The 23778-nt window shown below is 48.6% G+C and overlaps 7 protein-coding genes across 7 annotated transcripts; 4 read left to right on the top strand and 3 right to left on the bottom strand.

Moving 5' to 3' along the window:
- Positions 1 to 174: 174 nt before the first annotated feature.
- L3040_001272 (uncharacterized protein) lies at positions 175 to 3041 on the bottom strand (the record flags this gene model as incomplete). Its single annotated transcript, XM_007292830.1, has 4 exons — positions 175 to 218; positions 267 to 2754; positions 2817 to 2974; positions 3023 to 3041. The coding sequence occupies 4 exons, from the start codon at positions 3039 to 3041 to the stop codon at positions 175 to 177; spliced, it is 2709 nt and encodes a 902-aa protein (XP_007292892.1).
- A 735-nt stretch (positions 3042 to 3776) lies between these two features.
- L3040_001271 (uncharacterized protein) lies at positions 3777 to 5075 on the bottom strand (the record flags this gene model as incomplete). The annotated part of the gene is made up of 3 exons (XM_007292829.1): positions 3777 to 4037; positions 4087 to 4194; positions 4242 to 5075. The coding sequence occupies 3 exons, from the start codon at positions 5073 to 5075 to the stop codon at positions 3777 to 3779; spliced, it is 1203 nt and encodes a 400-aa protein (XP_007292891.1).
- Positions 5076 to 5276: 201 nt separating this feature from the next.
- L3040_001270 (uncharacterized protein) lies at positions 5277 to 6561 on the top strand (the record flags this gene model as incomplete). The annotated part of the gene is made up of 2 exons (XM_007292828.1): positions 5277 to 5311; positions 5367 to 6561. The coding sequence occupies 2 exons, from the start codon at positions 5277 to 5279 to the stop codon at positions 6559 to 6561; spliced, it is 1230 nt and encodes a 409-aa protein (XP_007292890.1).
- A 481-nt stretch (positions 6562 to 7042) lies between these two features.
- L3040_001269 (uncharacterized protein) lies at positions 7043 to 7747 on the bottom strand (the record flags this gene model as incomplete). The annotated part of the gene is made up of 1 exon (XM_066156686.1): positions 7043 to 7747. One exon carries the CDS (start codon positions 7745 to 7747, stop codon positions 7043 to 7045), a length of 705 nt encoding a protein of 234 aa, XP_066012716.1.
- Positions 7748 to 10584: 2837 nt separating this feature from the next.
- On the top strand, positions 10585 to 11794 carry L3040_001268 (uncharacterized protein; the record flags this gene model as incomplete). Its single annotated transcript, XM_007292827.2, has 5 exons — positions 10585 to 10875; positions 10938 to 11050; positions 11218 to 11447; positions 11630 to 11688; positions 11756 to 11794. 5 exons carry the CDS (start codon positions 10585 to 10587, stop codon positions 11792 to 11794), a joined length of 732 nt encoding a protein of 243 aa, XP_007292889.2.
- A 2484-nt stretch (positions 11795 to 14278) lies between these two features.
- On the top strand, positions 14279 to 15509 carry L3040_001267 (uncharacterized protein; the record flags this gene model as incomplete). Its single annotated transcript, XM_007292826.1, has 5 exons — positions 14279 to 14356; positions 14574 to 14751; positions 14849 to 14896; positions 14947 to 15002; positions 15054 to 15509. 5 exons carry the CDS (start codon positions 14279 to 14281, stop codon positions 15507 to 15509), a joined length of 816 nt encoding a protein of 271 aa, XP_007292888.1.
- Positions 15510 to 22814: 7305 nt separating this feature from the next.
- L3040_001266 (uncharacterized protein) lies at positions 22815 to 23568 on the top strand (the record flags this gene model as incomplete). The annotated part of the gene is made up of 3 exons (XM_066156685.1): positions 22815 to 22931; positions 22988 to 23090; positions 23150 to 23568. 3 exons carry the CDS (start codon positions 22815 to 22817, stop codon positions 23566 to 23568), a joined length of 639 nt encoding a protein of 212 aa, XP_066012715.1.
- Between the last annotated feature and the right edge of the window lie 210 nt (positions 23569 to 23778).

The following is a 23778-nucleotide window of genomic DNA, read 5'->3' as shown; positions in this document are numbered from 1 at the left end:
GCCCATTGTATCCATTCGTGAATGCACAAAACATAATACTTATCCCAAGTCCCGCTACGCGTAGAAAGAGAATCCAATTGCAATCCCAAACGCCATCTTAGGTAAGGGAACGAAAACATGGTAAGCGTTGGCGTCCAGACGTGTTCCGTCGTCAAGCCTCTCAGCCCCATCTATCTAACCACTACACATCAAGCACTCATCTCTGTTATCGATACTGCCTGGGGGTTGGTTAGCGTATTTACTTTCGTAGACTTGGATAAACTTACACTGCAAAGCAGCCTCGGCATAGATGTCATTCTCTCTACCAGCACTCTCCTCCTTGAGATCCTCGTCTTGTTTCTTGATTGGGACAGCAGGCTCGGGTAGTTCCTCCTGCTTTGGGGGTGCAGCTGCAGGCTCAGTAGCTAGCGACTTGGGGCTATCACCTTCGGGTATATCTGCTTTGAAGGCAGGAGTCTTGAGGACAGCAGCAGGTGTGAATTTCTTGTTCTCAGACGCTGTCGGAGGGGTTGTCATCGGCGTCGGAACTCCATTTGGGGCACTGCTGGGAGCGGTCTTGCGATACATTGGCTGAGGACCGGGGGATTGCGTGATGAATCCAGTGGAAGGTCGTTTTTTGCTCAGTCGCTCACGGGCAACGTTGGTATCAGCAACGAGAAGAGCTTCTTGGTCGACAGTGAACTGGATAGGAGCTGAAGCAGCCATTGTGCGGAGGTAGTACATGCCGGTCTTGAGGCCCAATTTCCAGCCCGCAAAATGCATACTGGTGATCTTGCCCATGGTTGGATCCTTCATGTGAATGTTCATCGATTGTGACTGATCAATGTAAGCACCACGGTCGGCAGCCATCTGAACGATAGTACGCTGCGAGATCTCCCAAACAGTCTTATAAAGAGCCTTGATATCAGCTGGGATGTTAGGGATGTTCTGGACAGATCCTCCATCAGCAATAATACGGTTCTTCATGTTGTCTGACCAGAGTCCCATATCGACAAGATCCTTCAAGAGCCACGGGTTGACGACTTGAAATTCACCAGCCAAGACACGACGAGAGTAGATGTTGGACGTGTAGGGCTCGAAGCACTCATTGAAGCCGAGAATCTGACTGGTGCTGGCAGTTGGCATAGGGGCGACAAGCAGACTATTGCGGAGACCGTGTTGCTTGATCTGTTGCTTGAGAGAGTCCCAATCCCATAGATCTGTAGGGGTGACATTCCACATATCATATTGAAGCTCTCCCTTTGATGCTGGAGAGCCCTCGTATGTCTCGTATGTACCATGCAGCTTCGCCAGTTCGACAGATCCCGTCAAGGCGGCGTGGTATATGGTCTCGAAGATTTGGAGGTTGAGTTGTTTGGCCTCAGGAGACTCGAAGGGAAGACGGAGAGCGAGGAACACATCAGCAAGACCTTGGACGCCAACTGCAATAGGTCTGTGGCGGAAGTTGCTCTTTCGTGCCTCGGGAACTGGGTAGTAGTTGATGTCGATAATCTTGTTCAAATTCTTGACAACGACTTGGCAGACCTCGTGCAGCTTCTGAAAGTTGTAGCTTCCGCTGACTTGGTCGACATAGGTTGGGAGAGCAAGAGATGCCAAGTTGCAGACAGCCACTTCATCTGGAGCACAGTACTCGACAATCTCCGTGCAGAGGTTGGAGCTGCGAATAGTACCCAAGTTCTTCTGATTACTTTTTCTGTTGCATGCATCCTTGTACAGCATGAAAGGGTTTCCCGTCTCGGTCTGGGCTTCGAGGATGGAGTACCAGAGCTTTTGTGCCTTGATGGTCTTACGTCCCTTGCCTTCTTTCTCGTACTGCTCATAGAGAGCCTCGAATTCTTCGCCGTAGACATCAGCAAGTCCAGGGCATTCGTTGGGGCACATCAATGTCCACTCTCCATTCTTCTCGACACGCTTCATGAAGAGATCTGGAATCCACAGAGCGTAGAAGAGATCGCGGGCGCGGACTTCTTCTTTGCCGTGGTTCTTTCGGAGATCAAGGAATTCGAAAACATCGGCGTGCCATGGTTCCAGGTAGATGGCAAAGGCACCAGGTCGCTTGTTTCCACCTTGGTCAACGTATCTAGCAGTGTTGTTGAATACTCGGAGCATAGGAACGATGCCATTGGAGTTTCCGTTCGTACCCGCAATGTAAGCACCCGTGGCACGGATTCTGTGGACATTGAGACCGATTCCTCCAGCATTCTTTGAGATCATGGCGCAAGTCTTGAGGGTATCATAGATGCCGTCAATACTATCCTCCTTCATGTCGATGAGGAAGCAGGATGAGAGTTGTGCCTGCGGGGTACCGGCAGCAAAGAGAGTGGGGGAGGCGTGAGTGAAGTATTTGCTAGACATCAAGTTGTATGTCTCTATGGCACTCTCGATATCATTTCCGTGGATTCCGACCGCCACTCGCATGATCATATGTTGTGGACGCTCAGCAATCTTGCCATCGAGGCGGAGTAGGTAAGATCTCTCGAGAGTCTTGAATCCGAAGTATTGGTAGTTGAAATCCCGATCGTAGACGATGGCAGAGTTGAGCTCGGCCTCGTGCTTCATGACACACTCGTATGTAGCTTGGCTGATCATAGGAGATGCACTCTTGTTCCGCGGGTTGACATAGTGATAGAGGTCTGAGATAACAGTCGAGAACTGCTTCTTCGTCTGCTTGTGGAGATTGGATACTGCAATTCGTGCAGCAAGGATGGCATAGTCGGGGTGAGTGACTGTCATGTACGCAGCAGTCTCTGCGGCCTAATAGAACAGTTAGAATTTGACCCGAACGCAATACTACGCGTTATGTGAAGCAGACTTACCAGATTGTCGAGTTCAATAGTAGTGACGCCTTGGTAGACACCAGAGATGACCTTCTGGGTGATAGCTGCGGCGTCAACATGTTCGGCATCAAGTCCATAACACAATCGAGAAACACGGGCTGTAATCTTGTCGAATTGAACACGCTCCTTGCGACCGTCTACAAATTTATTAGCCTGACATTGAGAGAAGAGTTTGCAGAACATACCTCGCTTGAACACGAACATGATAGCGACGTATGGCGGTAGGAGGGGGTGGGCCGAAAGGGGTAGCGGAGATTTTCCTGCCGTAGATAATCAAGTGCAAGATGCAATGAGATGCGACTTGAAGAAGAGAAGCGTCAAGTCAAGGAGGAGACTTGAGGTTGCTGAAGGGGGGTGGAGAGTGGAGGATGTCGATGTTGTTTGTTGTCTGGGGGAGACGGAGGGACGGAGGGAGGAATGTTTTCTCAAGTACTGCTGGAAATCGCGTTCTACGCGTCGACCCCTGTCGATCTAGCGCGACAACGCGAAACCACTTTAAGGACTCGCTCTCGCTGCCTCTTGGGTCTCAATGCGGACTCTTCTCACTCGTCTTGGTATGAGGTAGTTCAAGTTATGAATACAAATTTGGAATTTATTTCTATTTCAAATTTGTTTACCACCAGGCAGATTGCCTGTCCAGGGCAGTATCCCTCTGCCAACCCGATCACGTGTGGGCTCAAGTGCTTGCAGGATAAGATCCCAGCGGATGATACTCTATGGGAAAGGCAAATGTCTATCTCATGCATTGTACGTAAGTCTAAGTGTTACTCGTCGAGAAAGGTCCAAGTTTACATTTCCACATGACACCTCTATATCGTTTTGTCATCGCATTCCTACATAAATTTACACGTCGGATAGTCCAGTCCCTATCCTGATACACAGACTTGGCCTGGGAGCCCTCAACACCTCCTAGGGCTCAGTCAACAGAGCCAAGGATACTCAGTCCCGAACATAGGCATTCGCGTCATAACCGCCAGATCCCAAAAGTTCGTCTATAGCTCTTCCCAGCCGAGCACGGTACTTCGAGCGATCCCTAGAAGGCATATGCGCTTTGTTGAAAGGGCCAGCGAGAGCGTCCTGCCAGGACTTGATCTCATGCAGCTTCTTCCCCTTCAACGACACGGTGATAAGATATCTGTCGCCGTTCTTCAACGAGATCTCATTGATGCCGCCATTTCTGGCAGTGAAGTTAAGCTGAAACTATAGCCTCGTTAGTGGAGTAAAAAATGGCGGCCATGACCGAATTTACCTCTGGCGGCCATTCCCATTGTTGCTTTTCGGCTAAACCTCCTCCACCATCTTGACCGTCTGTCGAGAACTCGAACTGTGGGGTTTGGGTGTATATCCAATCTTCGGACTACTAGAATCAGCTGGTTTCCTCTCTCAGGATCTGCCAGACCATACCATCAGCTCCTCAAACCCTTTCTTGATCTCCGGAACCTCTTTCAGCTCGTCATGTACCATAGTCATATCAAAAGCCCCATACATTTTTCCAAACTCCTCAACGATGGCCTGCTCAAAGCGATCATTCTCCAAGCCAACATTCGTGATCTTCGAGCTCACACTCTCGACGCCTCTCGACCTGATGTAAGGCTTTGCAGGAGCCCTCAGGTATTTTGAAATAGATCCTATGTTTGGACTTGAGAGCAAGCAAGTCCCATGGTGCACAGATCTCAGCCTCGTAAGCTTGTACGCCGACCCAGAAATCTTGAACGGCCTCTCTCCACCACCGGGAATAATCTTGTCCACAACAATATCGTGTCTCTCGTTCACCCTAGCTTGTCCCACCCCGAGACTCTGCAATCCTCTGACCACCATCTCTGCGTGCTTGTCTCGATCAAAGCTGGGTGTAGGCATGATGACACTGTAGTTGACGTTCCCTTCATCGTGGAAGACTGTTCCTCCCCCAGAACGGCGGCGCACTAGTTGGACGCCTAGATCCGAATTCCGCAGAACTCCTAGGTTTACTTCTGTCCATGGATTCTGATTTCGACCGATGATCACGCTGGGGCGGTTTGTGTAAAGGAACAGAACTGTGGAGTCTTCGGGGGTCTTCTGCAGAAGGTAGTGCTCGATTGAGAGATTGAGGTAGGGGTCCAGACTTCGAGATATGTAGACTTTAGATTTCTTGAAGGGATTGGTTGCTGTTTGGACGAATTTGGAGTACCGTCGTGCATGGCACTGTGGAAACCAGATTCCTTGCCGAAGCAGAATGTTAAATCCTCTGGACGGAGCCATCTTGGACAAACTCTGAATTGTCGATACCGAAGCTGAGGACGTCGAAAATTTGCGATAAAACCCCCTCAAGTTCACTGGAGCCACCCCTGCAACGATTTGACCTCGCTAATGATCGCCGGAATTTGACGAGTCATCTGAAATAAAAATCACCACCAAGCAATCTCTTAACCGCATCTCCACAACCAACCCTCGACGTTCAAGATGTCGACCTTTGGCCAATACTTTAAGGTTACCACGTACGATCATTCCAACTGAACTCTCCACACTGTACCGAAGCTAACCCTCCAACAGCTATGGCGAATCGCATTGTCGCTCCGTTGGCTGCATCGTTGACGGTGTACCCCCTGGAATGGTCCTCACCGAAGACGATATCCAGCCACAGATGACACGCCGTCGCCCTGGACAAAGTGCTCTCACCACTCCTCGGAATGAAATGGACACGGTTGAAATCCAATCCGGCACCGAATTTGGCGTTACGCTGGGTACCCCAATCGCCATGATCGTCCGTAACAAAGACCAACGCCCCAAAGACTATGGTAACTCGACGATGGACTTATACCCTAGACCGAGTCATGCAGATTGGACCTACCTCGAAAAATACGGTATCAAGGCAAGCAGTGGCGGTGGACGGAGCAGTGCGCGGGAGACAATTGGACGGGTAGCTGCTTCTGCCATCGCCGAGAAGTATCTGAAGCTTGCGCATGGGATTGAGATTGTTGCTTTCGTTTCGTCTGTTGGAAACAAGCACATGTTCCCTCCGTCTGTCGAGCACCCAACGCCTGCGACGAATCCTGCCTTCCTGTCACTGATCGCTTCTATCACTCGTGAGCGAGTCGACGAGTTCGTGCCAGTCCGTTGCCCAGATACCACAGCTGCCAAGGTCATGGAAGATGAGATTGCAGATTTCAGAGATAGGGATGACAGCATCGGGGGAACGGTCACCTGCGTGATTAGAAATGTTCCCAGTGGACTGGGAGAGCCATGCTTCGACAAAATGGAGGCTATGCTTGCACACGCCATGTTGAGCATCCCTGCTTCCAAAGGCTTCGAAGTCGGTTCCGGATTTGGGGGCTGCGAAGTTGCGGGCTCGAGACATAACGATCCATTTATCGTTGCTCCAGTTGTCCCTGCTATGGAGACTGGTGCTTCCAAAAATGGGATCCCTAGACCGAGACTTACTACCAAGACCAACAACTCGGGTGGTATTCAAGGAGGAATCACTAACGGTGCACCGATTTACTTCCGAGTTGCCTTCAAGCCCCCCGCAACCATCGGGCAAGCGCAGAATACAGTGACGTATAGCGGTGATGAGGGTGGAGTTCTAGAGGCCAAAGGGCGGCACGATCCTTGTGTTGTTCCTCGCGCTGTACCGATTGTCGAGGCTATGGCTGCATTAGTTATCGTGGATTCGCTCATGGCTCAACAGTCGAGACAAGTTACTAGAAGCCTGCTGCCTCCGCTAAAGCAGACGATTCCGGCAGCATAGACAGTCGTGAGAGGCGAGGAGGCGGTCGCGAAGCGAAATGCGAATGCTGAGGGCATTAACGGATCATGGTCTAGGTGCACAAAAGTCGAGTTTGTAAAATTCATCTACATATCATTATTTTAACCACCTTTTCTCTTGCATTCTCTCAGGCTGATCTCATTCCTACTCCAGGACTTGAGTTGGCACCTATACAGTCGATTTCTTTCGTTGCAAGACGATTGTCAAGGACACCTCCGACTGCCTCGGAGAAATCTCGCCTGACACTTTTGAACACCTGAAAATGAAAGGAGTGTTCCCACTCACACAATACCGCTTGTCAACTGAAATACTATTGCTCGCTAAACATGCATATGCCTGAAAGATTGACGAACGCACTTCTCTCCCTCGCACCAATCTACAAGAACCCCTTCTTGTAACCTGGCTCAAGTACTCGATACTCCCACCGGCGCCAACAGAACCCGACGGAGCGAAGGTCCGGTTTCTAAGCATCTTCTTCGGCAATCTCCCTGTCAATTTCCTCCTCTTCGGACTTCGATAGCGCGCGGGCTTCAGACTGGAGATCACGCTTCTCAACGTCTTCATCAGCATCTTCCAATGCTGTCTCCCTGTCGATTTCGTCCTGTTCGGCCTTCGATAGCGCGCGGGCTTCAGACTGGAGATCACGCTTCTCAACGTCTTCATCAGCATCTTCCAATGCTGTCTCCCTGTCGATTTCGTCCTGTTCGGCCTTCGATAGAGCGCGGGCTTCAGACTGGAGATCACGCTTCTCAACGTCTTCATCAGCATCTTCCAATGCTGTCTCCCTGTCGATTTCGTCCTGTTCGGCCTTCGATAGAGCGCGGGCTTCAGACTGGAGATCACGCTTCTCAACGTCTTCATCAGCATCTTCCAATGCTGTCTCCCTGTCGATTTCGTCCTGTTCGGCCTTCGATAGCGCGCGGGCTGCAACGTTCCCGGCGTTGATAGCATCGTACTGAGCTTGGAGCGAGGCGGCCTCAGACTGCAGGTCGCGCTCGATGTTCTGTCTCACGATGTCTGCGATGTCGGTACGGCCAGACAGTCTTTGGAGGTCTCGGCCAGCCATACCGATAGCGGCGCTGACATCTTCGGTGAGTTGAATAGGAGCCGCGTGCAGGGTGGACACGAGTGCGACCAGCGCAAAGGAAACGGCGGAATGGGAACGCATGATTGAAGATTTACCGAGGTGATTTGATAAACTTGAAGAAATAGATCGAGACTGAAAGACGACTGACTGGAGAGGCAGAAGCAGAAGTAATTTTAAGAATGCAGAGGAATGGAATTACCAGAACACACTGTATGAAAAATTTGAATGCGGAGATGGCTCGAGTAAAGACCCGTTCTTATACACGTTCGCGCGCTGTGTGTACATCCCATCAACAACTCCTTCCCTGTCCGACGAGCTCCGTTCGCGCTCCTCTCTGGCAGCGAACGTTTCCACGATTGTCGGAAGCCATCCTCGCAGGACATGCCAATGCCAATGGGCCTGCTTGCTTCCTTCGGCACCTTGCTCGATCCGAGGGCACGGTGGAAGATTTGATGCGAAAAGCCCATCATTTTTTCAAAAAGATCATCTCGCCGGCCATTGATCTGAGAGAAAAGAAATCTATCGATCTGTCTGTCCCTGTCCCTGTCCCTTTGCTCCCGCCGCAGGCGCGAGTGTCCGCCACGCCTCAGCTGCTGCAGGGCTCTCTCTAACGCAGCGTGTTGCACTTGATGCTTCGTATCCAGACGGGGACCAGGACTGGATTTGTCAGAGATCCGCTCAGGCCTTTTCTGGCCCGGATTAAGTAGAAACGAATGAACGCTTGCTTAGCATCTACTGTAGTAGGTAATGCGAGAGGGAACCCGTGCACTCTCCCCCTCTTCTACGTACTTCTAAGTATCACCGGTGCATTTCTTTCGCCGCCTCGCTCAAGCTTAGCTAAGCAACCTTGTAAGAAAGGTGGGTTTGTTCATTCTAACTTTTTGCCATGACTTGAAATCGAGATTGATTGACTTTTCCGTGACTTGAAAAATTAAAGTCAGTCAGTCACCTATCCAGAAGAGAAGCCGAAATTAAACTCTTTTTTTTCCTTACTACAGTACCGGTACTACCTATCCCCCCTCCCTGGATAAAGGACGGGACCCACTTGGTGAAAGCATCTTCTGACCGTAAAGCTGACCGCTTACCAAATGTTGCAAAATGACGTATATAATGATTTTTCTAGTACTACGTATTTTGTTACTACGTGCTACTTACTACTGTTACGACAGTATCAAAAAGATATCCTTTCGTAGCCTGTCACGCTAGCACGCAGCCCATGAGCAAGTCTCCATCCACCCTTCCATCTTTCTTCTGCAGCCTTCTTCTCCTGCACTGCACCCTCCGTATAGGAAATCTTCGCGGCTCTCCTCTCGATCCATTCAGAGAGTACTCGCCTTTGTGTATATATATATATATATATACCTACGCAATATGTATGGAAATTTCCTCTTCCGTCTTCCCAAGCCGTTCCTTGGTTTTGTTTTGTTTTGTTTTCTTTTGTTCTCTTTTGTTCTGGCAACGCAAGGCAAGGCAACTTCAAAGGCGGAAGAGGATAAGGGCGTCGGGAGGAGAGAAGGCTAAGAGGAGAAGAGGGTTTGGGAACATCTCACTTATTTACTCGCTGAGTAGGCGGGTAGTTTGTCTGTTCTTGTCTGTTCTGATAAGCGAGATTGGGATTGGGATCTGTGTACGAAGTACGATGTACGGGATGAGTGTGGTGGCTGCGGCTGCTACTGCTGATGGTGGAGTTCGACTGCCGCTGTGGGGAGTGGAACTGAATGGAGTGGGTGACTTAAGATGGGTGAGTCGCGCAGTCAGTTAAGATGGGATTTCGAAAGCTCAATTCTTCTCTCTCTCTCTCTCAATTTTTATTTTCAGATCAGACTCAAGATAAGAAGTAATAAGAGAAGACGAGAAAGGTGGTTTGGTTAAACTTGTTAGGGCTTGAAGTTTTTTTTTTTTTTAACTTGACTTGATGGCTTTGCTTCCATCGTAGAAGAACGGAACGGAAAGGAAAAGAGGGAGGAAAGATGAGAGAGGGAGGGGGAGGGGAGAGAAGAGGGATGGGGGAAGGGCTATATATATATATACTTACTGCTTACTTACTTGGGCTACTGATTCTAGTATCTATCTACTTCGTATCGCGGCTGGCTGCTACCCACTCGAAGCTACGCGCTCTCTTCCATGCATGGTTTTATTTTTTGTTTTCATGTGATACCGAGATTAAGATCTCGGAGATATGTTTACGTGAACATAAGTTGGTAAACAAATACGAAGCGAGGAAAAATGATGCTTGCTTGCTATCCAACCAGCGCCCACTACCGATAGAAGCAAGAGGATGTGCAAAGTATCGTGAAAGACTAAGAGAGAGTAATTACAAACGCTATATATCACTTTTGATACGTCTAATTTCTATCCCTCTTCTTCTCCTGAATACAACCTGACCACTAGAGATGATGGATTATCCCTTCTGGCATCCATACCAACGCCGGCATGAGCCCCCGGAAAGATTTGGTAGACTGGTTGTACTGCAAGAGTCACAAGTAGGACTTGGGAAAGGATATGTGGCCGTGGTACGGTTCAGCTGCAGATAGATGCCGGCGAGCTCGCGGCGTACATGATACAGCATGAGAAGTGGCTGTGGGACGGTGATGGAAATGTATGCCGGGGACGGTGTATCCTCTTCTTCGAGATGGTAAGCTATGCTTGCTTTCAAATACGCACAAGAGCTCCACTATCCATCCACCCTCCTCCGTAAGAATCACGAGCGTATCCTTCAAAGAAAAGAAAGGGAAAAAATAAAAAAGGATACGAATAAGCAAACAAAAGCGGAATAGAAAACTGGAAGCATTCGAAAAACACACAGACGAGACGGGACCCCCGCTCTCCACGGTACAGGTCAAGGAATACCTCGCTACCTACCTACCTACCTATCCATGTGTCGGGTAAAGGGACGGCCCGCAGCTAACTAGCAAGAGATGGACGAATCTCTACATATGAGTATCCCGAGATCTGATACCCGGTTCTGGACCGGCGCGTCCAAGTCTCAAGCCGGGTGCGTGGTGTGCAAGAACCGCCGAGTGACGAGAGCAGGCCGCACTTCACTGCAAGCGCTATTTATCCAGCTGGCGAGCGTGCGAAGGCTACGACTCAAGTTCCGGCGCCCAGACGCCACAAGACGAAAGCACTCCCACCACCACCGAGGCACGGGAAAGGATCCGGGCGCTTCGGCTAAGGACGAGATCTGTGTCGCCAGCCCTCAACGCGGGGTCTGTGGATGTCCAGGGCAGCTGGCAAGAGCGGAGGAGCTTCCACTATTTCTGCGCCAAAGATGTGCCCGCTATGCTGGGGAACTTTTGAGCCGAAGTTCTGGGATATGGTTGTGCTGCAGATGAGCCATCGGTATTCCGCCGTCTTGCAGTATCTGGCGGCCTTGGGCGCTGTGTATGAGGCTCGAGAACGTCTGGGTTTGCGTTTGACCCATTGGGCCTGGAGAGGTGTATGCGCTATAACAGAGCCGTCAATGGATTACTCGCTAACATCGCTTCGAGAAGCCAGGATCCCCATCTCGCGTTGATGGACCGAGTCTCTGCTGAATAACTTGCCCGTAGGCTTTCCGCACCTCGGTTGATCCCGCGGTATTTACGGGTCCTGCGCCAGCAGCATGTTGAAGGTGAGGATATCGCTGCCGCGCTCGATCGTTCCTTCACTCGTCTCCGTACACAAGCCGCTATTCACGGTAGCCGCGGGTCAAACCTTACGACGCCGGATACAAAGGATCTGGAGCATCTGGACCCGATTCATGTTTTCTTCTCGGATATCTTTGAGAAGTGGAGTGAGGGTACATCCTGCTCGCGGGTGAAAATGGGCAGCGAGAGGTATTAAGAAATACGAAAAATGACAGAAGAGAAGAGGGGAGTAGAGGGCTCGGCAGATGTTCATGCAAAAGTAGGCTGATGCAGAGATCGGAACTGACATTGGCCTACCTACTGACTTCTTGCTCGGGAGACTCGGTTTTCCCAGAGAGTGTGAACCACGGGAAGAGAAGTGGAGTCATCTTGGCGGTAATTTCTCCATCTATTGTAAGATCTCAGCTCTGCTGTTGGTTGCTTTTCCCTGTCAAACTGACCCTCTTTTTCCTTGGTCCAGACTCCTGGGAAAACGGAGTCCGAGTCCATTCAGAGATGAGAAAAAGCTGGAGAAGATGGCAATGTCGGGAGAGAGAGTTTGACAAAGTGGCATGGATGGGCTGGGATCGGAGTGGCGATCGCTGAGATCTTGGGTCTTGGGTCTTGGGTTGGTGGAGAGGAGATGATGAAGAATGCATGCATCAGACGCATGAAGAAAAACAAGAAGCGAAGGATTCGATCTCCAGAAATGAAGGTTCGCAGACTTTTCTCTCTCACCTCACAGTCGTCATATCCAGGCTCCTGTTCCCGCTTCCAAGTCTGCTGCTGCTGCTGTATGGTCACGAAGACTCCACGTGAGGTGCACACCTCACAACCAAGGAAACAGGAAAGTAACGTGTTAACGCATGCATCTCCTAATATAGAAGAAACTCTCTCGGCCTGGGAACATGTAGCGCAGAAATCATGGCCTGCCGGTGCCGGGCGGCATGGTTTTCTCTGCCTTCGTCTGGGCCTTGCTTGTTGGTTGTTGACCGTGACACTTTCGAGGTTCAATCAAGCCTGCTGGATGACCGTGGCGGCGTGGCGGCGTGGCGGATGGGTGATGTGGCGGGCGCGGGAGGAGCTCTCCAGCCACCATCACCGTAGCAACGATGGGGCACTGCATGAAATTGGATTTGATCTATCTGCTACCTCGCGGGTGCAGATCTCATCTCGGGCGGCTAGGGACTCGGGCGGTACCGAATTACTGTAGTAGTCCTGTATCTGCGCCTTTCCAGCTGTTGTTTTGACTTTGGTCTGTGGAGGCGCCCGTTGGCTCCGTGTAATTAAGTTTTTTGGGCCTTGCCTGACTCTTGTAGGGGAAAATTCGGGTTCAGTCTCCGTTCCGCTGCTGCAGCTGGCAAAGGAACGAGATGTCGCTCCGTTCCGTTCAGCTCAACAGGGCTTGACATACCGTACAGTATTGCCTCACTCGGTTACTGGCAGTGCATCCCGGGCCCGGACCCGGACCCGTCCGTCGCCGCCCGCATCTTTGCCGTGGCTGGTCTCGAGTAGGTCAAATGCTAGCTTTGGAGCGTGTTAAATTAAGCTCCTTAAGCAAAGAGAAGCCTGAGGCCGACTCCGAGAAGAGATTAGAGTAAAGGAAAGGATCTTGAAGAAGCTTCAGCTAGAAGTTCAATTATAGGTAGATAAGATAGGAATCAACAGGGAGTCCCTGCGACGGGGCTGGAAGACCCTGGAGAAAGAAGGCTTTTTTTTTTTCAACCTGGAAGCGAGCTGCGGGGGACGTCAGCGCACGTCCGTACGCACGCACCAGAGAGGGTCGTGGCCGGATCATGATCGGATGATATTGTACAACAAGTACGTAGGTAGTACGTATAGTTGATAAGACATGATCGATGCCAGGTCAAGAGCGGTCATGGATTTGAGTTGGCGATGAGAAAAACTTAGAGAGGTGGAGAGCCGAGTGGAGAACCTAGAGGAGCGGAAAACCTAGAGGAGAGTCGATGATGAAGACATCTGACAGACTCCGGACTCCAGTATCAAGAGCTGCCCGCTTCGGTTGGATAGCAACAGTTGGCCGGGAAATGAGTTGGCCGGGCGGATGCGTGTATCAGAGAGGACATGATGGCGGGGAGGAGGATGAATATACTCCGTATATTTATAGATGTGTGTATCGATGTATATAAATATAGTGGTTTTCATACATAGCACGCGTACAGTAGTATATGTTCATACATATAACTTTATGCCCCTCTCAGCTCTCCCAACCTCTGATTATTCCATCTGGAGATACTCCTTCTTCCGTCGAGCATTATGTATACTCTATCGTCCGGTGGCTGGGGCAACGACGAAAAGATCCAGGTACCGTTCGTTCCTTGCCGGCACCCTTGCTCATGCAGATGTACTGTAGTGTAGTGTAGTGTAGCGTCACTTCTGAGCCTGTTATTAGTCGTAATGGCTGGTTATACAATCAAGTGGTATAGTAAGGCCGTGCGAGGGATCAGACCGATTGGCTTGACTGCATGCAGACAGACCGGCCACCAATGCGACAAAGCACAAGAGCCCATCCATCATGGACGCGGGCCGTGGGTGAATCCAGTCCAATCCAATGCCATGCAATGCCGTCCGCAGGTAGGACAGGGAAGTATAGGTAGTCCCGGTATCAGACGGTGTCGTCACTCGGTGAAAGTTGAAAGTTGAAAGGGTGAGTGAGGGTGAGGGTGAAGGTGAAGGTGAAGGTGAAGGTGAAGGTGAAGGTGAAGGTGAAAGGTGAAAGTGAAAGCGAAATCGAAAAGCAAGTTCCGTCCGTCACTAGCGTCGTTCAACCCCAGCCCCCCACAACTTCCCATTCCCATCTTTCCCATCATTCCCACTCCCCATCCTTCCTACTTGAACAACAACCTCTCCCACACACCCTTAAATTTCCCATCCCTTCGTTCCCACCTGCACCTCACATCCCCTCAAACATCTCTTCACTCCCATCCTCACGATACCCTCTCAATCCTACTCAATCCTACTTAATTCCTACTCAATCGTCAAGATGAAGTACTCCATGATCACCCTCGGCGCTTTCGCCATGATGGCTGTTGCCCAGCTCAGCTCTCTCCCTGCCTGTGGTGTAAGTTTCCCTTGTGCGCCTCTCTATACGCGTCTCTCTATACACGCCTCTCCGTACGAAAAACCTCGCAGTCGTCGTGGCGCGCTTGGCCCCAAGCAGATTGCTTCAATTCATCTGCTGTGCGCGAGTGTGCAGTCGCGCGTGCCCACACCTCTGTTTGCCTTTTGGCGCAAACCCAACCAAAAATTCCACCAAAACTGCGACTGACTCTCTATAGCAAACATGCATCTCCAACATGCTCGCCCTCGCCCCAACCTTCGGATGCACTGCCAATGACGCCAGCTGCCTCTGCAGTGACGTCAACTTCGCCTACGGAATCCGCGACTGCTCCAACGCGGCGTGCGGTGCTGAGGCTGCCGGTCCTGTTATCGCATATGGTGTTGAATACTGCTCGTGTAAGGACGGACCCCCCCACCTTCTCAAGGCGATAAGCCAAGCCTTGGCTATATGCTTGTGTCTTCTTGGATATATGGCTAATGGGCTTATTTATAGCCGCTGGTGTTGGCCTGAGTGGATCCGCCACTGGAATCGACCCTGGTCGTGAGTAAATCCGATGAAGCAAATGGAGATGGATACTAACCTTTTCCCAGTTGGCCCTGCTACCGCGGTCGTTGCCAGCACCCCAATTGCTACTGACGGCGCCTCTGTAAGTTACCAGTGCCCGAGAGAATGAGGCACGTTTGCTGATAAGAAATAGGCTGGATCTTTATCGGCAATCACTACCTCCGAATTCACCAGCTACGTTATCTCCGGCGATTCCACCGTCTCGACCATCGTCGGATCGACCACAATCTACGGACCTGCTGCCGGATCATCTTCTGCGATCACCACTTCGCCAATTGTTTCCACCGTCACCTCCGGAGACACGAGCTACCCAACTACCGTCGGCTCGACCACTATCTTTGGCGTTGCTGGTGTTATCAGTACTCCCACTGCATCTGCTTCCTCTGCTCTGGATAGTCTCTCGAGTTCTATTGCGTCCGAAGCCTCCGTTATCACGAGCTCTGCTTCTGCGGCTGTGAGCAGCCTTTCCAGCCGGCTCAGCTCCGCTGCCAGCCCGGTGAGCACAACGACCTCCTCCGCTGGGGGAGCTCGTCAAACCGCCTTCGCAGGTCTCGCGGCCGCCGCCGGTTTTGCCGCCATCATCTTGTAAACACCCTCCAATCATCCTGCGCATACCCAAGATTTCCTTCTCGTCTGGTGCATCGGAGACCAAAAGGACGGGTGGATGCCCACAAAAGAATACCGGCAGATGATGTGTAATTGGTTGGGATGGATGGGATGGCAAGCGAACAATACCCCTTTGACTTTCACTTCTCGTGTTCATATTTTCCCAAATGGGGCCTACCCTTTTTCTCTTCTCTGATTGACGAAAATGGTGCATTGAACGCGGCGAGATAATTCGATAATGGACGGAGAGTAATCTGGCCGGAGAATTCGGGGTGGTAGCTTAAGGTCCAAGCAAGACATGACACTTGTTTGGTGATCGTCGCTGGTTTGTTTTCAATGGCTCTGGCGACGAGGGACTAGATAGGTGCGATAAATAGAACACAATACAGACAAACCCACTTGCCGTTGTTTCTCTCCTCTCGGTACGAGATTTGTAAACTTCTGCCGTCGGGGGGTGGTATTGGTTGCGCTGCTCCCCGGAACTCGGATCCCGATGAGCGAGGACAGATTTGACTTGACGGAGATGAGAACGCTGCGTGGTAAGTAACGATCTCGGGAAATCGGCATGCATCTGGTTGGCATAGGTACATGAACTATAAACTTTATTCAGCTACCACTGACCGACTCACTGACCGACTCCCTGACCGACTGACCGACTCACTGACCGACTCCCTGACTGACTCACTGAGCGACCGACAGACTCTTAACACTTACAGAGTAATAATGATAACGAAAAAGCTTTTATCTCTCTCTCTCCCTTTTGTTATTTTTTTTTTTTATTTTTTTATTTTTTAATTTTTTTATTTTTTATCTCTCTTTGATTTTCTCTCTACTTTTCTTTCTAATTTTCTTCTCTTGCGCTTTTGTCAATTCTCGCTTTTTCCCCGGAAAGATTTTTAATAAATATTTTTTTTGGTAAAAAAAAATATAATAGTCAGTGCACTCACTGACTTTGTGACCTGCGGGCTCTCGGTCACAAAAAAAGTCAGGGCAAGCAAGTGTCCCAGGTCAAGCAAGTGTCCCATTTCAATTATTTCAACTTATATTGCAATAACTTAGCAACGAATATTGCTATAATATTCCAAACTAGATGCATAGATCGGCGTAATCGAGATCTTTAAAAGTCTCACCAAGTATAGAATCTTTTTTATTAACAATTTAATAATTAATCAAATAGATAATGTTTGATTATCGATTGAATTTGATTGAAAATCAAATATTTTGTATCAAAAATTTTATATTTGTTAATAATTAATCGTCTTTTGAACTGAGTTTTAATATAAAAATTTAATATTTAAAAGAACTCTTAATCAAGCGGACTCGTACTCTTTGTTTTTTTTTTTATTATAACTTTTATAATTATTATTTTATCTAAGTTATAAATATAATCGAAAAGTTGATGTTTCTTGAATTTTCGCTAAAATTGTCCGAGCTTTTTTCGCTGTTCCAATTGTGATTTTGCGTAATAAATATTATTTTACTTATTTTGATAATAAAAATATATAATATGTTTTATAAATAGAGTGTAATTCACTTATTTCGATTCTTATATTTAATTTTTATTATTATAGCTTTTTTTGTTATTGACTTATCTTTAATACAAATCGCGATTTTCGATTTTTTTCGATAAAGAATTAAAAATCTTTTTTTTTTTTCCGATTTGCGACTTGAATTACTTGATAATAATAAAAAGAGCTATATTGATAAAATTTGAGTGCATTAATCGGCGGAATCGAGCTCTTAGAAAGTATCAAATTTTTAATATTATAGCTTTATTCGTTATTAGGTTATTCCTAAACCAAGTTGAAATTATTGAAATGGGACACTTGCTTGCCTTGACTGTGACCGAGAGCCCGCAGGTCACAAAGTCAGTGCACTGATTATTATATGAAATTTTTAAATTTTTCTTGGCTTGGGGGGGGAGGGGGATGGAAGGATGGATGAGAATCAGAGAATTAGAGGAGTAGAGAATCAGAGAGGTTGGTTGGTTTACTTATCTTGCTTTGGATAATCGTTTCTTTAGGGAGAAGGGGGGGGGCGGGGTCCGGGAGGAGTATAATGTTGAGAAGATGGAAGAGAGGTACAGTAGAGGCAGCAGGCAGAGAGGCAAGGAAAGGGTTTGCGGTTCCTAGTGTAGAGTAGTAGGAAGGTACTCCTCTTCCTCTCTCACACCTAACTTTTTTTCTTCTCCAGGAATGAGTAGATGACTTTACTGCGATACAGAATTACACGTAATTATCAGCGCGCTGACTTCCTTTCCACTCGCGGGCGCTCGGGTCACAGTCGGGATATAAGCCGGTGTCCCAAGTCAAGGAAAGTGTCCTCCCACATCCAATAGTCAAAGATACCAAAAATACTAGCATTTTATATACATAGGTACTTATATATATATATTTTTTTAAAAAAAATTGGCACAACGCAACCTATTTCAATAGGTAACCATCATCATCTCTAAGCCAAGTCGGCATTCTTTCAAATACAATTACCTAATAACTAACCTTCCTTCCATCTTGACTAGGTATACCTCCGAGCTGTCTTGCAGACAGACAGACAGACCACCTTTTTAAGTGAAGCTCGATTTCGCGGAATGCGTTCTGATTCAGCTAGCTACCTAGATATTGCACCTGCGAGCTGCTAGTCTTGGTTGAGAGATCGAGGTTGGGAGAATCGATGTAGAAACTTGTTTCTCTCTCTCTCTCTTTTCAAATTTAGATGCTAGGTATATTATAACCTTGTAAGGTAATCAATTTAAAGAGGTGACTTTCGCGCGTTGAGCGAGCGTCTTTCGAATGCAGCGAGTGCTCTATCAAAGGAAGGGAGGGGGGGAGGGGGAGGTTTGATTGAAGATTTAAACATTCGGGCGCAAAGCCAACCAATATTTTATATATATATACATATATATACATGTATATTTCCGTAACTGCAAGCTGAACTCGTCCTCATTTGTAAAACTCAATTAATCCCCTTCTCCGAGCAGCCAGCCAACACACACACCCTTGCCTTCCCCAAGATCCTACAGTACTTCCCACTCCCAAACTTCCCCACAGCCCGCCGCCTACCTACCTTTACCCAAGCTATCCTTCCCAGCTGTCCATAGCGCCGCCGCTACCCTTTCTCCTTCTTGCTCTCGTGCGAACCTATCTGCATCCGTCCTGTCTTTTCCAATCGTCAATAATTGCAGCAGAAAGAAAGAACCTCGCTTCTTTCACACACCCTTTTTTTCGCAATGTCCCTCTTTTTTTTTTTTTTTTTTTTTTTCTTCTTCTTCTGAGCGTTTCCCATCCTCTCTCCCCTCTCGCTAAGAGTTAGTTAAAGCGGCTCGTTCTATCGAAGTACCGGTAATCGTCGGTTTCCCTGAAAATGTAGTAGTAATTCGAAAGGATTGGCCGACTGGCGTGAGGGTTACCCTTCGAGGATGGGATGGGATGGATAACCAGGGGTTTGTAAAGTGGAGACTGGACTTCTGAGGCACCCTCGAGGGGTGATACTTATTAGGCCTCTGCCGTGCTACTCGATCGCGTAGAGAAGAAAAACATCTCGACTCGAAAAGAAGGTTGACCGTGTCGCTGAAGAGTAGTATTACGTAGGAACGGCATTCCTGCCTCTGCCTGGTCCTCCGACCGGGGACACGATTAGTGTACGGTAGAAGTTTTGGTTGACGATGAATGGTATACTGTATGTAATACGCCATCCTCATCATCATCATCCTCATCCTCCTCCTCCTCCTCCTCCTCATCATCATCATTATTTTTTTCTGGTGCATTTATGAATATCCGAGTACCGATCAGGTTTCCACCTACAGTTCTGCCTCCTCCAGCTCTAATCGACTGTACCCGACTTTTATCTTCGAACATGTAAATCTGAAAACGAGAAAGCCAAGACGAAAAAAAAAAAAAAAACCCCCCGGAAAGGAAAGGACAGGAAAGGGGGAGAAAAGAGGGATTATATTATTACAAGTACATCCGGAATAAATCAAGGGGTGAGAGGGAGACGGGGGAAAATACCCTTTTCAGACGACGACGACGATAAGGATGGCGAGGGGGAGATGGATAAGGTGATAAAGAGCGGGACGATCCGTTACTTGCATGCGTGCATGCATAGGTAGGTACCTACCTAGGTTGTATGTATGTACTAATGTCTAGTAGTACTAGTATGTAGGTATGTGCTGTGCGCTATGAGACGTGGCAGGGTAAGGTAGGTAGGTACAGCAGTACCGCGTACACAGACTATTACACGGAGTAAGTGACGGTGTGGAATTCTGTCTGATTCCTGTAGCAGAAGTATCCTTTTTTCGTAAGGGGGTTGGAGTTATGAGGAGATGTCTTCTGAAATTCTCAAGTCTTGAATCTTGAATCTTGCCGCTTTGGAGAAAGAGTGGAGGAGGCAGGAGGGGGGAGGGAAGAGATAAGAAAGTCTTGCGGCTGCAGGGTGCTTGCTGCTTGATTGGATTGGAGTGGACCGCATATATGCAGCATTTAGTGCATGCATATATCGGTAGTGCATGCATGTGTGGCCCGATTCTCCTGCGTCGGTGGAGCTGGGACCTGGCTAAAATCAATCCCGTACAGTAGTGACAGGCTGTACTGGAACAAAAGATGAATATAAAACCAAACCAAATAAAATTAAATGTATATATATATATATACATCTAAAAAAGGAAAAAAAATAAAAAAAAAGAGAATAAAATAAGATAAAAAAAATTAACAAGACTCCCTCGTTCGCAAATCGATCGTGCGGTGTCTCGTCAAGCCTTGATTTGAAAGCGTGATCCCGCTGTTCGTCAGCGAGAGGTGGAGAGGCGGAATATATATCATATATGCAATGCTGCCCATCTACTACGTACTACTACGTACTTGGTACTTGTACTTCGCAGGCGTACTTGTAATTGTTACACCCTTGAGGGTTGAAGGTAGGTTAACCAGGGGCTTTAAAGTGGAAATTTAAACTTTCGAGGCACCCTCAGGCTGTAGCAATCCGGGGGGAGGGGGAGGGGGGAGTGGTAGTAGTATATAATACAGTAGTACCAGTATCATCGTACCATTTCGCTCTGCGGAAAGACCCACTAGCTTTCGTAAGGTTCAGCTCGTCGGCGCCAGCGAGGTCGACAGCATACTGTACAGTAGTAGGAAAAGGAGAAAGGAAGGAAGGCGGGGAAAATTTCCAATATGATATATCGCATGCATGGAGGAGAGACGTGCAGCCACTACTGTACTGTACTGGCTTCTCGTCTCCGCATTGCCTCCTGGAGACGAGACGGCTGATTACTGTACGTACGTACAGTAGGTAGTACATACGTGCCCGGTTATGTGCTCCGTACATAAGAGCCCAAGAGCCCGAGACTGGGGTGGAGGTGGAGGTAGAGGTGGAGGTCGAGGTGGAGGTCGAGGAAAAAGAAGGTGCTTGTACCTACTCCGTGTGTAGGGAGATCGACGTTGGGTGTTCTGGATTTGCGATTCTGATGGGGTGGGGAGTTCTGGGTCGTGGCGGTTGTGTGCGCTGTGGTACGGGTTGTATTTGCTTGGCAGCTCGGTTGGGAGAATGATGGATCAGAAGCGGACTGAATGAAAGTATAGACAGCACTGACAGCCGCCAGAAAAACGTTCAGGAACGGGCTATGTTTGCGAGGGGATGTCAAGAGTCAAGAGTCAAGAGTCAAGACAAGATGGATGGATGGATGGATGGATGGATGGATGGATGGATGGACGGCCCACCTGATTGATGAGCCCAACGGAATGAGGGTTGTGGCTGCATGCTCGCATGCTGACTGGCCGACTATGGCTGGCGACGAGTTAGGCTTGTCCCCCTCTGCAGAAACGAGGTAAGGGGAGGCAGGCAGGCAGGCAGGCAGGCTGGTAAAAGGAACAAGGTCCCTACGGTAGGAGCAGGAGGAAGGAAAACGTGCCGTGGTAGCTAGTACAGTACGTACGAACCGTTGCTGGGTATACCGAGACCGAGACTCAGCCAGTATGCAATGCAATATATTGCACTAATGTAGATCGGGCTTCTCGCTTGACCGGTAAATACTGTAGAGATCTAGATGGTAAGGTCAGTCCGCATCGACTTGTTAAAGCTGGTCCCTGGCTTTGTCTGGAGCAACCTCCGTAGGGCGATGGCACCCACTGACCAAGCTGTATGCACGAGGCCGATGTCATTATTTCATCGCGCATGCTAGCCAGCCCCGGCTGTGTTTTTTTTTGGTCCTCCAGTCGCGTACGGCGGCTATTTGGAAGGGAGGGGACGGGATGGGACGGGTTGGGGCGGGGGAGGATTTGCATTCGGTTTGGTGGATGGAAGAATAGGAAGGAAGACGAGGAAGTGCATTTTGGCAGGAGAGAGAGAGAGAGAGAGAGAGAGAGACAGAGAGAACGAGAGAGAGACTCTGGGATAGTATTGTGGGGGAGGTCTGACATCCGACTTGGATATACTCCGTTCGTAGCTACAGGACCACCTAGTATCTTGGTGGCATAAAAGGAACCGCGTCTAAAATGATGAAACGAAGCCAAATGAGAGGACGAACGTACGTAGGAAGCTTTCGCGCATCATGATCGCCGCCACTGTCCTGGACTGTACAGTCATATACGTGCATGACCCTCTGGAGGTACGGAGGTGGTGGCATGTATCTCTTTCCATGGTTGTCGATCTTCGCCTTCACCTCCACACCCTCTCATGATCTGTTGTGGCTCCAGGCGCGGCTGGCTCGCTCGCTCGCTCATCCTTCCCACCCGAAACTACGGAGTACAGCTTGGAATCCGCCTCTGCCACGCCAGCCTAGGTGGGTGATGACAGTAATAATGAAAATTATGACAACAATTATTACAATAATAACAATCCGTAATAAACAACGACTAAGCTGAACAGGGAAGATGAGGGTAGAAGTACGTAGGCTATTAATAAATAAGGCATCAGAGCCACTCTCGGCTATCTCGCCTCGCAAAAAGACTATGTAGGATGACGAAACTGGGCAATTTCCAAATAATAGACTTTAATAGTACGATGGATCTCTACCTAGCGTACAGGCCAGGCTCGCTGTCTTTGCCCTACATCCAGCTGCTAGTAGTAATTTGATTCTTTCCCCGTAGGAACAGGTACTCTACGTTGATCTCCTTAGATCAGAAAAGAAGATTGCAATACTATGAATAGTTAGCTCAGCATAAATTCGATTTCGTATCTGGGGTCAAAGACATACATTATGAAAGCGAGTTATATCTGTCTTCTTGCGCCGACCTGGAATTCATTTCATTTCCTGTTTTTTTTTTTTGGCTTGGGCTTTGCATGCTTTACGGACATAATGCTGCTATCACGATCTACGATCTGCTCCATCTTGCTACCCTGGTACTTACTTTTCAGTAGAGCTCTCGGAATTCCCCCAGGAAGAGAAATAATCGGCTTTCGAACAGTTGCCGAGGTAAGTTTCACTTGATTCAGATAGTATAACCTTATGTTTAATTAGGCGAATTCTAGGACGAAGCCAATTATATCAATCAAAATCATAGGCCTTTCAGAGATGAGGAATTCGATGTCGCAGCTCGAATGTTTAGTCAATTAGGAGAAGGCTATAGCCTGAGTGAGTCGATTTACATTTATGGATCGTCACTGACGACGCGGAGCTGATCATTTGAATAGTAAACGAACCGGCTGGATGGCCAGCTGAGGAAGATGAATGGTATTGTGTTGTCGAGGCGGATAGTGCAAAGATGGATGCCGTGACCAAAGTATGGATCCCCGAATCTTACGAGGAAGTCACTTGGAATCCCGAAGTAAAAGAAAAGAAGGATTTATGGGCTGGCACCGAAGAAGCCATCTCGGAGTACCTCGAGTCAATGGTAGATAACCCGCGAAAGGCATTGCGCTTTTCGTATGTGCAGGAAGACCCTGATAAGCTGCTCATGGTCATTCCATCTGAAACGATAAACGACAATGAGTTAGATCTAGAGGCTCAATGCTGGGAAACAGAATCGAGCCTGAAGGAATATGCAGGCGAACGGGTCGAGTGGACGAACTGGAATATTCTTGAAGATCCTAGAGAGAAAAGTTTGGTATAGCGAGGACGCCACGACTTGCATTACTTCGAAATGTGAAAGGGGCGGGGATGGGGCTGCAGTGCACTGGCGATCATATATATTTACTATAGTATTACAGTCTAGCCCTACCTATTAATTAAGTTGCGATGATTATTGCTCGGTATATCTTTGTTCTTTGGTTTCCGATGGAGTAATCAGTCTAAGGCTCTTCCACAACATCGTTGTACCTTT

The sequence above is a fragment of the Drepanopeziza brunnea genome (assembly GCF_022702325.1).
Source record: "Drepanopeziza brunnea f. sp. 'multigermtubi' strain 214-2 chromosome Unknown ctg2, whole genome shotgun sequence".
NCBI lineage: Eukaryota > Fungi > Ascomycota > Leotiomycetes > Helotiales > Drepanopezizaceae > Drepanopeziza > Drepanopeziza brunnea.
The sequence above is the reverse complement of the archived record's forward strand: the minus strand, read 5'-3'. Positions and strand labels throughout refer to the sequence as shown.